Source organism: Thalassophryne amazonica, chromosome 16, assembly GCF_902500255.1.
Source record: "Thalassophryne amazonica chromosome 16, fThaAma1.1, whole genome shotgun sequence".
NCBI lineage: Eukaryota > Metazoa > Chordata > Actinopteri > Batrachoidiformes > Batrachoididae > Thalassophryne > Thalassophryne amazonica.
The window spans coordinates 43,318,614-43,332,749 of record NC_047118.1 but is presented as its reverse complement, the minus strand read 5'-3'; the positions used below and the strand labels follow the sequence as shown (position 1 = coordinate 43,332,749).

The window sequence follows — 14,136 nt, the reverse complement described above, 5'->3', positions numbered from 1 at the left end:
GTTCTTTGACATGTTTGCGTTTTGTGTAGCTGAGAACAGCGATCTGAGCAGAGAGCTGGAGGAGGCACAGAGTAAGCTGAACCAGGTGACCCGACTGAAGGCTTCGCTCACCTTGCAGGTCGACGAGCTCAAGAGACAAGTGGAGGAGGAGAGCAGGGTAGATACACTGGGGACATACCCAAACATGTCACATGACGAAAGCTGGTCCTGAGAAATGAGAGGACACACAGGGGGCGCTGTTTTACCAAAGCACAACCAAAACAAACAAAACACAAAGAAATGAATGACAGATCCTTATGAAAACATTAATTACAAATAATTTTGACTCGAAATCAAATAAATTTTCCCTTGACTAAAAACCTACCGCTCTGTAAAATGTGAAATTTATAAATCTGATTTTGAGACATCTTGCTAAGAAACAGTACTGAAAACATGGGGTCCAATCTGGATGATCTACAGTGTACAGTCTAAAGCAGTGGTGTCCAAACTATTCCAGAAAGGGCCGAGAGGGTGCAGGTTTTCTTTGCAGCCACTGACTCCAGCAGGTGATTTCACTGATGAACTCATCCCACCTGCTCAAAGTGATGTTAACTGAAATCACCTGCTGAATTCAGTGGCTGCAAAGAAAACCTGCACCCTCTCGACCCTTTCTGGAATAGTTTGGACACCACTGGTCTAAAGCATTTAGTGGGGGCGGGTCCAACTCCATAACGCATAATATGAGCACAAAATCCAAGATGCAAAAGGGTTGCATTTCGACTGTTAATTAATTTTGGGTGTGACATGACAAAGAACAATCAGTCATGCTTGCTGGAACCTGGTGCAGTGCTGTTTAGATGTCAGACTCCATAGATGACAGAAGTGAAAGGTTTTCTGGTGATGCAACGGATCTACAACAAGTCAACGCATACAGCTGACCATTTACACAATCCAAACTGCATATGAGATTGACTGTGCACATATGCACGGGTTGGCATAAACTTGACCTCTTTCTCCTCTCAGGGACGTAACACAGCAGTTGTCGGGCTGGCCAATGCTCGGCATGACCTCTCCCTGCTGAAGGAGCAGCTGGAGGAGGAGTCTGAGGCCAAGAGTGAGCTGCAGCGTTTGGTGTCCAAGCTCAATGCTGATGTCACTTCCTGGAGGAGCAAGTACGAGACAGACGCCATCCACCGCACCGAGGAGCTGGAAGAGACTAAGTGAGTTGATTTTAACGTACGCTTTCAAAAATGAAGTCTGCTCGAACAAAATAAGTCCTTTTTACAAAGAAAAAACATCAAGCAGAACCAGACTGTATGGAGGGGCCATCTGGTACAACTGGCATATTATTTATCAGTGACAATCAGATGTCTTGTTCTCCTTCAGGCGCAAACTGGCAGCACGCCTTCAGGAGGCTGAGGAGGCTGCGGAAACTGCACAAGCCAGAGCTGCCAGCTTGGAGAAGGTGAAGCAGAGGCTGCAAGGAGAGGTGGAGGACCTCACCATAGACCTGGAGAAGGTAAACACAAACACAGCTTCTGGAAGTCAACATCTAGAACACAAAGCTAATATCAATGACCAATGCTGCTGCAACAAAATTTCCAGTGGTGCATCACCTAAAATCCTACAAGGTTCACTCCGAGCAGATTTTTGAACTGGTTATATTATAATCTTGATTTTGGTGTCAAATATTTCTCCTAAAATATAAATGGATTAACTGTCCATGATGGGAATGCTTACCCTGACAATGGCTTTAAAATCACTGTCCTGGCCAACTGTAAGACTGCAGCAAGCAGCTGAATTTAACTTGACATATAACTCTGAATTATTCAGTTAAATTACATTTGACACACATATGGACTAAATCGGAGTTGTGTAAAGTTGATCTGCTTTTGTGTTACTAGTCCAATGCAGCAGCTGCAGCTCTGGACAAAAAGCAGCGAGCTTTTGATAAGCTGGCGGCTGAGTGGAATCAAAAGAACGAGGAGCTGCAGCTGGAACTGGACACCAGCCAGAAGGAGAGCCGGTCCTACATGACGGAGCTCTACAAGCTGAAGATGGCTCACGAAGAAACTCTGGACCAGATGGAGACGGTCCGCAAGGAAAACAAAGGGCTTACAGGTGCAAACATGCTGAGTAACTAAGACATCACAATGACAAGGATGGGAAGTTGACAGTGTGTCTTCTGTACTCACAGAGGAGATCAGGGAGTTGGTTGACCAGCTTGGAGAAGGAGGTCGCAGTGTTCACGAACTGCAAAAGGCCAAAAAGAAACTGGAGGTGGAGAAGGAGGAGCTACAGCTGGCTCTGGAGGAGGCAGAGGCTTCGCTTGAGGTAGAAACAGCTCAAAGACCTGAAAATGTTTCAGGCATACCTACTGACACGTGATGAATTTTATCTTGAAAGTTTCTTTGTTGCCAAACACCGTGCAGTTTCATGACACTCTGTGTGTGTCCAGGTGGAGGAAGGTAAGCTGGTACGCGTACAGCTGGAGCTGGCTCAGCTCAAAGCCGACATTGATCGCAGGATCCACGAGAAGGAAGAGGAGTTTGAAGTCACAAGGTCAGAAAAGAATCAAACTTTGTCCTGTAATTAATTAAAATTTAGGTAAACCTTTAAGCAAGTACTCACAACATGTGTGGGTGATTCTTTAACTACGGGCAGTATTGGCCTTGTAAATGTAATTTCCACCACACCATTGCCTTACAATATAAAGCGCCTTGGGGCAACTGTTTGTTGTGATTTGGCGCTATATACATGTGCTCTGATGTCACTGTTTATCTCCATAGAAACTACCCAAACAATCTTTCATACAACCTGTTTAGGGACATTACAGTGTTGTGCTGGAAATTACGGCAATAGTGTGGGACAACTACATTTTGTTTAAAAAAATCACAACAGTTGTATGACATTGAATACCCCAATTATGTTTTGATTATTTTACTGATATTTTATTCAGAGATATTTTAAAACATTAGAAAAAATGTTTCTTTACCATTCATTTTTATCATTGAAGATCAAAAGTCTGGGTGTGGGACAAGCACAAAACGGCAATATTTGCATATAATGATGCTGAAAACAGGTGAAAAAGTCATCATAGACTACTAGAACAAATTTCTTAACACACTTTCATTGTAAAGATAACTATAAAAGTGTGAAATTTCCCCTTTTTTCTGTTTTTCATACAATATGATCAAAGGACATAATAAGTGCCCGTAGTCTAAGAATCACCCGTGTCTGTATTTAATTAAAAATTTACCAAAATGTGCAATATTTAGCAAAATAACAAAATATTTTATTTCTTACACTAGAATATTTGGCAGTGGGTGTGAGGTGGGGTACACCCTGGATAGGATGCCAGTTTATCGCAGGGCCTATATAGACAAACACATTCACACGTATGGTCAATTTAGAGTCATTGGGTCACCTAACCTGCATGTCTATGGAAGCTGGAGTACCTGGAGGGAACCCACGCAAACACGTGGAGGACATGCAAACTCCACACAGAAAGGCCACCTGGGAACCTTCTCACTATAAAGCAACAGTAACCACTAAGCCACCTTGCTGCTACAATAATTATTATAAAATTAAATATTTAACAAAACATTAAAACATTAAGGTAGTTAGCCAAAGATATGCTAAATATAGTTTTATGCTGCGTATTCAGTTAATGCAAAAATATTTTGATTTTGATGAATATTTGCTTAGTATTAGACAAATCAACCTAAATATTTAGCAAAATATTTAAATAAACCTTTAAACAGGTCCCCACAAAATGCATAGCTATTTGACTGAGATATGCATAGTTCAATGTGAGCTATATATACTCAACAAAAATATAAATGCAACACTTTTGGTTTTGCTCCCATTTTGTATGAGATGAACTCAAAGATCTAAAACTTTTTCCACATACACAATATCACCATTTCCCTCAAATATTGTTCACAAACCAGTCTAAATCTGTGATAGTGAGCACTTCTCCTTTGCTGAGATAATCCATCCCACCTCACAGGTGTGCCATATCAAGATGCTGATTAGACACCATGATTAGTGCACAGGTGTGCCTTAGACTGCCCACAATAAAAGGCCACTCTGAAAGGTGCAGTTTTGTTTTATTGGGGGGGATACCAGTCAGTATCTGGTGTGACCACCATTTGCCTCATGCAGTGCAACACATCTCCTTCGCATCATCTGTGAAGAGAACACCTCTCCAACGTGCCAAACGGCAGCGAATGTGAGCATTTGCCCACTCAAATCGGTTACGACGACGAACTGGAGTCAGGTCGAGACCCCGATGAGGACGACGAGCATGCAGATGAGCTTCCCTGAGACGGTTTCTGACAGTTTGTGCAGAAATTCTTTGGTTATGCAAACCGATTGTTCCAGCAGCTGTCCGAGTGGCTGGTCTCAGATGATCTTGGAGGTGAACATGCTGGATGTGGAGGTCCTGGGCTGGTGTGGTTACACGTGGTCTGCGGTTGTGAGGCTGGTTGGATGTACTGCCAAATTCTCTGAAACACCTTTGGAGACGGCTTATGGTAGAGAAATGAACATTCAATACACGAGCAACAGCTCTGGTTGACATTCCTGCTGTCAGCATGCCAATTGCACGCTCCCTCAAATCTTGCGACATCTGTGGCATCGTGCTGTGTGATAAAACTGCACCTTTCAGAGTGGCCTTTTATTGTGGGCAGTCTAAGGCACACCTGTGCACTAATCATGGTGTCTAATCAGCATCTTGATATGGCACACCTGTGAGGTGGGATGGATTATCTCAGCAAAGGAGAAGTGCTCACTATCACAGATTTAGACTGGTTTGTGAACAATATTTGAGGGAAATGGTGATATTGTATATGTGGAAAAAGTTTTAGATCTTTGAGTTCATCTCATACAAAATGGGAGCAAAACCAAAAGTGTTGCGTTTATATTTTACGAGTTTGAGAGGCCTTGTGATTTATAGTCCAGTGTGAGTGATATATGTCTTTTTTCCCTCTTAAAGAGACATTTTTGGACCAATGCGATTTATGCTCTGGTGCAACTTATACTCCAAAAAATAAGGTATAATATATTTGTGTAATATTAAGTAAATACGAGGTCTATTAGAAAAGTATCCAACCTTATTATTTTTTTAAAAAACCATATGGATTTGAATCACGTGTGATTGCGTCAGACAAGCTTGAACCCTCGTGCGCATGTGTGAGTTTTTTCATGCCTGTCGGTTGCGTCATTCGCCAGTGAGCAGGCTTTGAATGAGGTGTGGTCCATCCCTCTCGTCTATTTTTTATTGCGAATAAATGTCTGAATGATTTGGAGCTTTGCTGCATCAATTTTTTTCCAGAAATTGTGAGAGACCTCCAGGTGGACACTGTTCTAAAAATTAATATGGCTTTCAGGGACGATTTTATGGGGATTAAACAGATTACGGGGTGTTACTGCTGCTTTAAGGACAGCCCACAACTGCTGAGAGTGCGGCGCGCTCCCAGCCCCCATTGACAGGCTGACACCCCGCTGGAACAACCAGATCATTTCCAACGTGAAGGCTTTGTTGATCCGGGACCTCGTCTGACTTTCACAAAAAGGCAGAAGATGTGGACGTCAGCACTTTATCAGCACATTCCATTGTTACAGGAGTTTTTTTCATGGAAAAAGAAGCGGAGGGACGTGCCACCGTGCCGCTCATGGCGTGGCACAAAACCACCTCGGTGTTGGTCTCTCAGGACAGCTTTCAGGTGGATTTCAGATGGATTCCGGTTGCTTTCCAGTCGTGTGAATATCCGATTGTGATTGTGCATGAGCTGGACATGCCCAAACATGTCCTGGAAGGCTTCATCACGGCATCATCTTTGCGCCGAGCGGCTGCACCACGACGCGCGGCGGAGCTGCTTCTCTTTCCATGACAAAAACTCCTGTAACAGTGAAATGTGCCGTTCATTTTTAAACTGGACGCTGTCTTGATCCGGTATGTCATCTGACTAGCACAGGAATTGTGAAAAGACGTGGACATCAGCACTTTTTCCACACATTAAGACAGACGTGCGGAGGAGTTCCGCGCGTCTGTCTTAATGGCAAAGCATTCAAATATTATGCTAGAGTTAGCCAGACACTTTGCTAAATATTTATTTAGCAAATATAGTGGATTTTGCTGAATATTTGCTTAATATTAATCAAATCAATCTAAACATTGAGCAAAACATTTGGACAGATGTGTAACTAGACATATATATTTAGCTGAGTATTTAATTAAATATTTAGGTAAACATTTCATTAAATGAGAAAAATATATAGTGAGTACCTGTTTAAAGGTTTGACTAAATACTTAGTTAAACATTGAATTAATCCAAACTGTGATATGCGTATGTCACAGAAGACCTCTGAGACATACACATACTCAGCTGGTCTGCATAGTGAGAAGCTCCTTCTCCAAATTGAGAGGGGGCGTGGCCATCAGCAGCTCCTTGACATTTAAAGCAACAGGCACATAAATGTGGTATTTTTAGCCATAAAGTTTCTTTTTTTCTTCTATATTTGCTTGCAGAAAGTTACATATATGACGGCCCTTTTAAGGCCTGTATTTTCTGCAGGATACTTCCTATTGCTGTCTTTGGCAAACTTGCATCAGCTTTAGAGCCAATCATGCTATTTTTATGCTTTCTAGAAAGAACCATGCACGGACAGTAGAGTCACTGCAGGCCAGTCTCGAGGCAGAGGCCAAAGGTCGTGCTGAGGCCTTGCGGATGAAGAAGAAGATGGAGGGAGACTTGAATGAGATGGAGATTCAGCTGGAGCATGCCAACAGGAACAACGCTGAGCTTGTCAAAACCCTGAAGAAGCTGCAGCAGCAGATCAAAGTAAGAGAATAAAACATCACTCCGCTGCACCGTGCTTACTTTTTTTAACTGATCACTCAGAGGTGGAATGGCTTTCATGTCTATAATACTGTTATAACATAAATGCGCTCATCCTTTGTCCCCGACACCCACCTACAGGATCTGCAGGTGCAGATGGACGAGGACGCTCGTCAGCACGAAGAGCTGAGGGAGAAGTACAGCCTGCAGGAGCGCCGTCTGGCCCTCATGCAGGCAGAGATGGAAGAGCTAAGAGGAGGTCTGGAGGCCTCAGAGAGGGCCCGCAAACTAATCGAGCAAGAGCTGGTGGAAACCACCGAGCGGCACAATGAGATCAGAGTGCAGGTAGACGCACAGGATGACCAGTAGCATATCAGTGTTATACAAATTCATATACAACACTTAATAATTATGGGCTGTCTTTGTTTTGATGTGTCCTATGACTCGCTTGCTGCCGGAATAGTTTGGTTTCTCCCCATCACTTGATGTTTTTTTCTCGCTGTAGCACCAGAGTCTGATCATCCTGAAGAGGAAAATAGAGGTCGACATCGCCCGACTGTCCAGCGAGAATGAAGAACTGATTGCAGAGTTTCGCTCAGCAGATGAGAGAGCCAAGAAGGCTGTGACTGATGTGAGTGAGAATTAAGGGGGAAAAAAGACGATTTAAAATAAGCAAATATGTATACATATGTCTAACATGGTGTTTTTGACTATACAAGTATATACACTCAACAAAAATATAAACGCAACACTTTTGGTTTTGCTCCCATTTTGTATGAGATGAACTCAAAGATCTCAAACTTTTTCCACGTACACAATATCACCATTTCCCTCAAATATTGTTCACAAACCAGTCTAAATCTGTGATAGTGAGCACTTCTCCTTTGCTGAGATAATCCATCCCACCTCACAGGTGTGCCATATCAAGATGCTGATTAGACACCATGATTAGTGCACAGGTGTGCCTTAGACTGCCCACAATAAAAGGCCACTCTGAAAGGTGCAGTTTTATCACACAGCACAATGCCACAGATGTCGCAAGATTTGAGGGAGCGTGCAATTGGCATGCTGACAGCAGGAATATCAACCAGAGCTGTTGCTCGTGTATTGAATGTTCATTTCTCTACCATAAGCCGTCTCCAAAGGCGTTTCAGAGAATTTGGCAGTACATCCAACCAGCCTCACAACCGCAGACCACGTGTAACCACACCAGCCCAGGACCTCCACATCCAGCATGTTCACCTCCAAGATCGTCTGAGACCAGCCACTTGGACAGCTGCTGAAACAATCGGTTTGCATAACCAAAGAATTTCTGCGCAAACTGTCAGAAACCGTCTCAGGGAAGCTTATCTGCATGCTAGTCGTCCTCATCGGGGTCTCGACCTGACTCCAGTTCATCGTCGTAACCGACTTGAGTGGGCAAATGCTCACATTCGCTGGCGTTTGGCACGTTGGAGAGGTGTTCTCTTCACGGATGAATCCCGATTCACACTGTGCAGGGCAGATGGCAGACAGCGTGTGTGGCGTCGTGTGGGTGAGCGGTTTTCTGATGTCAATGTTGTGGATCGAGTGGCCCATGGTGGCGGTGGGGTTATGGTATGGGCAGGCGTCTGTTATGGACGAAAAACACAGGTGCATTTTATTGATGGCATTTTGAATGCACAGAGATACCGTGACGAAATCCTGAGGCCCATTGTTGTGCCATACATCCAAGAACATCACCTCTTGTTGCAGCAGGATAATGCACGGCTCCATGTTGCAAGGATCTGTACACAATTCTTGGAAGCTGAAAATGTCCCAGTTCTTGCATGGCCGGCATACTCACTGGACATGTCACCTATTGAGCATGTTTGGGATGCTCTGGACCGGCGTATGACAGCGTGTACCAGTTCCTGCCAATATCCAGCAACTTCGCACAGCCATTGAAGAGGAGTGGACCAACATTCCTCAGGCCACAATTGACAACCTGATCAACTCTATGCGAAGGAGATGTGTTGCACTGCATGAGGCAAATGGTGGTCACACCAGATACTGACTGGTATCCCCCCCAATAAAACAAAACTGCACCTTTCAGAGTGGCCTTTTATTGTGGGCAGTCTAAGGCACACCTGTGCACTAATCATGGTGTCTAATCAGCATCTTGATATGGCACACCTGTGAGGTGGGATGGATTATCTCAGCAAAGGAGAAGTGCTCACTATCACAGATTTAGACTGGTTTGTGAACAATATTTGAGGGAAATGGTGATATTGTGTATGTGGAAAAAGTTTTAGATCTTTGAGTTCATCTCATACAAAATGGGAGCAAAACCAAAAGTGTTGCGTTTATATTTTTGTTGAGCGCAACTTCATCATATGACTTCTGTGTGATTTCATTATGAAGTCATTCATACCAAACAATCACAAATAGTTTGAACAATATACTGTGTCGTTTAGATCAGCTGTCTGTGCTTCTTGGTTAATATGATAAAAAAAAGGTTTTCATACCATGTTTTCTTGACTGTGAACTTTGACCAAACTGCTCCAAAATCCAATCACCTCTAGATATTTATCCAAGTAATATTCCGAAGTTTGATCCATCTAGGCTTCTTGGTTGATGAGATATGCCAAAAAAATAAAAAATAAAATAATTGTTTTTCAGACCGTATTTTCCTTGGCCTTTGACCAAACTACTCCAAAATCAAATCACCTCTAGAAATCTATACAAGTAAAAATCCCAACAATTTTGAAGGAAATACACTGAGCCATTTTTCTTATCTTGTACACACACACACACACACACACACACAGTATACAAGAAGCTTAGGTTCAGATATGGGCCCTGTGCCAGACTTGTGTCCTGTCCAGGATGTACCCCGCCTCACGCCCTGTGACTGCTGGGATAGGCTCCAGCCCCCCGAGTAAGCGGTTGAAGATGATTGTGAGATTGAAATACGGACTTCTGTGACATATGCCACAAAAGACTTAAAAGAGTTGTTTCATAATTGCAGGAGTAGAGCCCTCACAATATTTTATACACAATATGACCTCTTTATAAATGATCAGATTTGAAAAGAAGTCAGTCGTGTTTCACATTAACTTTTACTCTGTGTGGTGTTTGCATTGATTTCTTCTTCCAGGCGATGCGACTGTGTGAGGAGCTCCGCCAGGAGCAGGAGAGGAGCTCCCACTTGGAGAAAGTCAAAAAGAACATGGAGCAGAACATGAGGGACCTCACCCTGAGGCTGGAGGAGGCGGAGCAGCAGGCAATGAAGGCCGGAAAACGTGTCATCCAGAAACTGGAAACCAAAGTGAGGATTTGTGATCTGCAGTGAGTTTATGTAAAAGTGTAGTTGCAGATGAGACGGCAGCAGGGGCGTAGCCAGAATTTCATGTTGGTCGGGGGTGGGTGGAGATTGGATACCAGCCTCATATTCATCTTTGTTGTTCTCAGATTAAAGAATTAGAGAATGAACTGGACCAGGAACAGAAGCGTCACGTGGAGACGGTGAAAAATCTACGTAAAGGAGAGCGTCGACTCAAAGAGTTGATCTTTCAAACAGAGGAGGACCACAAGACCAACCAGCGCATGCAGGAGCTGGTGGAGAAACTCCAGAACAAGCTGAAGTCCTACAAACGGCAGATAGAGGACGCTGTGAGTAAAGACATTGGGAGAGATTACTGATGTGTATCGCATTATCTGGACTTTAAGTCGCACTGTAGTATTATCTGCCCAAAAATGCATCATGTAGTGCAAAAAATACGTATACATGTCGCAGTTATTTCTGAAACGTGGTACTACTACTTCATGCAGCAGGAAGCAAAATTAATTAATTGGTGCCTTATTTACAACCCCAATTCCCATGAAGTTGGGACATTGTGTAAAATGTAAATAGAAACATAATTCAATGCTGTGCCAATCCTCTTCAACCTATATTCAATTGAATACACCACAAAGACAAGATATTTAATGTTCGAACTGATAAACTTTATTGTTTTTGTGCAAATATTTGCTCATTTTGTAATGGATGCCTGCAACACGTTTCAAAAAAGCTGGGACAGTGGCATGTTTACGACTGTGTTACATCACCTTTCCTTCTAACACTCAATAAGTGTTTCGGAACTGAGGACACTCATAATGGGGTATAAAAAGGAGCATCCCCAAAAGTCTCAGCCGTTCACAAGCAAAGATGGGGCGAGGATCACCACTTTGTGAACAACTACATGAAAAAAATAGTCCAACAGTTTAAGAACAATGTTTCTCAACTTTGAATTGCAAGGAATTTAGAGATTCCATCATCTACAGTCCATAATATAATCAGAAAATTCAGAGAATCTGGAAAACTTTCTACACGTAAGCAGTAAAGCCGAAAACCAACACTGAATGCCCGTGACCTTCAATCCCTCAGGTGGCACTGCATTAAAAACTGACATCAGTGTTCCTGTGTAGAGGATCTTCCTGCGTGGGCTCAGGAACACTTCAGAAAACCATTGTCAGTTAACACAGTTCGTTGCTACATCTACAAGTGCAAGTTAAAACTCTACCATGCAAAGCAAAAGCCATACATCAACAACATCCAGAAACGCCGCCACCTTCTCTGGGCCCGAACTCATTTGAAATAGACAGACGCAAAGTGGAAAAGTGTGCTGTGGTCTGATGAGTACACATTTCAAATTGTTTTTGGAAATCATGGACGTCGCGTCCTCTGGACAAAAGAGGAAAAAGACCATCCAGATTGTTATCATCGCAAAGTTCAAAAGCCAGCATCTGTGATGGTATGGGGGGTGTGTTAATGCCCCTGGCATTGGCAACTTACACATCTGTGATGGCACCATCAATGCTGAAAGGTACATCCAGGTTTTGGAGCAACACATGCTGCCATCCAAGCAAAGTCTTTTTCAGGGACGTCATTTCAGCAAGACAATGCCAAGCCACATTCTGCACGTGTTACAACAGCGTGGCTTCGTAGTAAAAGAGTGCGAGTACTAGACTGGCCTGCCTGCAGTCCAGACCTGTCGCCCATTGAAAATGTGTGGTGCATTATGAAGTGCAAAATACGACAATGGAGACTGTTGAACAACTGAAGTCTTGCATCAAGCAAGAATGGGAAAGAATTCCACCTACAAAGCTTCAACAATTAGTGTCCTCATTTCCCAAACGCTTATTGAGTGTTGTTAGAAGGAAAGGTGATGTAACACAGTGGAAAACATACCACTGTCCCAGCTTTTTTGAAACGTGTTGCAGGCATCCATTTCAAAATGAGCAAATATTTGCACAAAAACAATAAAGTTTATCAGTTTGAACATCTTGTCTTTGCGGTGTAGTTGATTGAATATAGGTTAAAGAGGATTTGCAAATCATTGTATTCTGTTTTTATGTACATTTTACACAACGTCCCAGCTTCACTGGAATTAGGGTTGTATTTATAATGCAAACACTGCATTAGCGAGCAGGAACTAATGGGTTAATTGTTATTATATGAGCAACATAAAACGGAGTAAAATGCTCCGTAAAATGTTCACTAAATGTTCACTCACTAAATATAACAAACATTTCAAATCTTATAAAACAATAATGGTCTAACATTTAGCTTAACCGAACTAGCCTGCTCCTTGCACTTCTTGTCTCACACAGTCCAAACAAGTCTGGTGCTGAGCACTATGTAGATGATATGCTCTATTTTCATTCTAAAGCATGGTCTTTCAGTTTGAGAGCTTGATTTTTAATTTTACTCAGACACAGGTCGTCTGTGTCCCAATTTAGGGTCTGCATTCTTAAAAACAATAACATAATGACAATTCCAAGTCAGGCCAAATGTTTTAACAATGATGGAGAATTCAAATCTAAGTAATGTAATAAGTAAATAAAACCCCTCCAGGCTCCACCTCTCCAACATGGGATAATTTGTCTTGCAATGTTTTTTTTTTTGCCTGGTTACATCCATTGACCCCAAATTTAACTGTCTATTAAAGATCAAGACCAACTTTTTGGTCATTTGAGGTGTTTAACTAATCAATTTAATGTTTAATTATTCTGTGAAGTATATAACTGGGGCAAAAATATTACCTCTATACAGGCACATTTAATATTTTGTTTCTTTAAATAGTCAGAAATGGTCACGTTTGATTTTTGGGAATATTTTAATATTTCAAATTTGATTTTCTGGTGACACCCTGATGAAGTTAAAAAAAAAATCATGCAAATTCTGAGATGCCTATTTTTTTCTTTTTTTGGAGATTTGTATTTATTTTGCACAACACTGTGTAAACTACTTTAGAACTAACTGATGTAAAAACTGGGAAACATTTTTTTTTTCATTCTTTAAGCAGATAGTTTGGAGTGCTTCTGTGACAAGTTCAAGTTTGAATGTGTTTCAAGATGAACCACATGGTGTGTGTTTGACAGGAGGAGCAGGCCAACAGCAGCCTGTCGAAATACAGAAAGACGGTCCACGAGCTGGATGATGCTGAGGAGCGAGCGGAAATGGCAGAGATGACACTGAATAAAATGAGAACCAGAAATCGAGCCTCGGTCACCAAAGGGTTCACCTCAGTGGAGATTGTCCAGGTCACAAAACCGTCCAGTGGAGGACAGGACGAGTAGAGGAGCAATAACACACACACACAACAGGTAGATGTTTTCAGAACTATATGTATAACTGTTTCATATAAAGAAATCCTGTCCAGGTGTTCACTGAGTCTATTTTATTCCTAGAGTGACACACACCCACTCAGCCTTCCAGAGGACACAAGCCTGAGGAAACAGTCCCAACGTCTTCAAACCACGCAAAATGTTCGTTTTACCCGAGAAAGTCTTAATGATCATTAAAGCTACAGTGTGTAGGATTTAATGTCATCTCGAGGTGAGGCTGCAGATTGCATTTGTTAGCCTGCACTAGAAACCAGTAGACAGTGTATAGGGGAGTAATCAAATTCCTTTTTTCTTCAGCCATCTGGTCAAGCTGCAAAATGTAAAAAGTATGTCCCTTTTGGGCTACTGTAACAACATGTTGGCCTCCACAAGGGGGCCCGTTTCCACATATTTAGGGCTCATGCAGATCCACCTTGGATCTGCTGTGGCAACCTCGAGTGAAAACAAGGGAGCAGGTGAAGGGACTTACTAAGCTTACAAAAACATTGATTCATTGTTGCAGGATTATACACTAATGAACAGATTGCTATAAACGCTATATTCAGTTTCTGCTAAGCAGAAACTGAATAATTTCTGTAATTATTGTATGGCTTTTGCCTTACAATATAAAGCACCTTGGGGCAACTGTTTGTTGTGATTTGGCGCTATATAAATAAAATTGATTTGATTTGCTAACTCTTAA

The 14,136-nt window shown here is 42.3% G+C and overlaps 1 protein-coding gene across 1 annotated transcript in view; it reads left to right on the top strand.

Annotated features, from left to right (window-relative positions):
• The window catches only part of LOC117527508 (myosin-16-like), a 56,557-nt gene extending 42,872 nt beyond the window's left edge, over positions 1–13,685 (top strand). Inside the window, exons 32-44 of the mRNA XM_034189895.1 lie at positions 30–157; positions 1,003–1,199; positions 1,366–1,498; positions 1,884–2,100; positions 2,177–2,313; positions 2,438–2,541; positions 6,635–6,827; positions 6,966–7,169; positions 7,330–7,455; positions 9,943–10,113; positions 10,257–10,457; positions 13,209–13,433; positions 13,518–13,685. Of these exons, the coding sequence (XP_034045786.1) occupies positions 30–157; positions 1,003–1,199; positions 1,366–1,498; positions 1,884–2,100; positions 2,177–2,313; positions 2,438–2,541; positions 6,635–6,827; positions 6,966–7,169; positions 7,330–7,455; positions 9,943–10,113; positions 10,257–10,457; positions 13,209–13,406 (2,009 nt within the window). The 3' untranslated portion in view covers positions 13,407–13,433; positions 13,518–13,685. The remainder of the gene's footprint in view (positions 1–29; positions 158–1,002; positions 1,200–1,365; positions 1,499–1,883; positions 2,101–2,176; positions 2,314–2,437; positions 2,542–6,634; positions 6,828–6,965; positions 7,170–7,329; positions 7,456–9,942; positions 10,114–10,256; positions 10,458–13,208; positions 13,434–13,517) is intronic.
• The last annotated feature ends 451 nt before the right edge of the window (positions 13,686–14,136 follow it).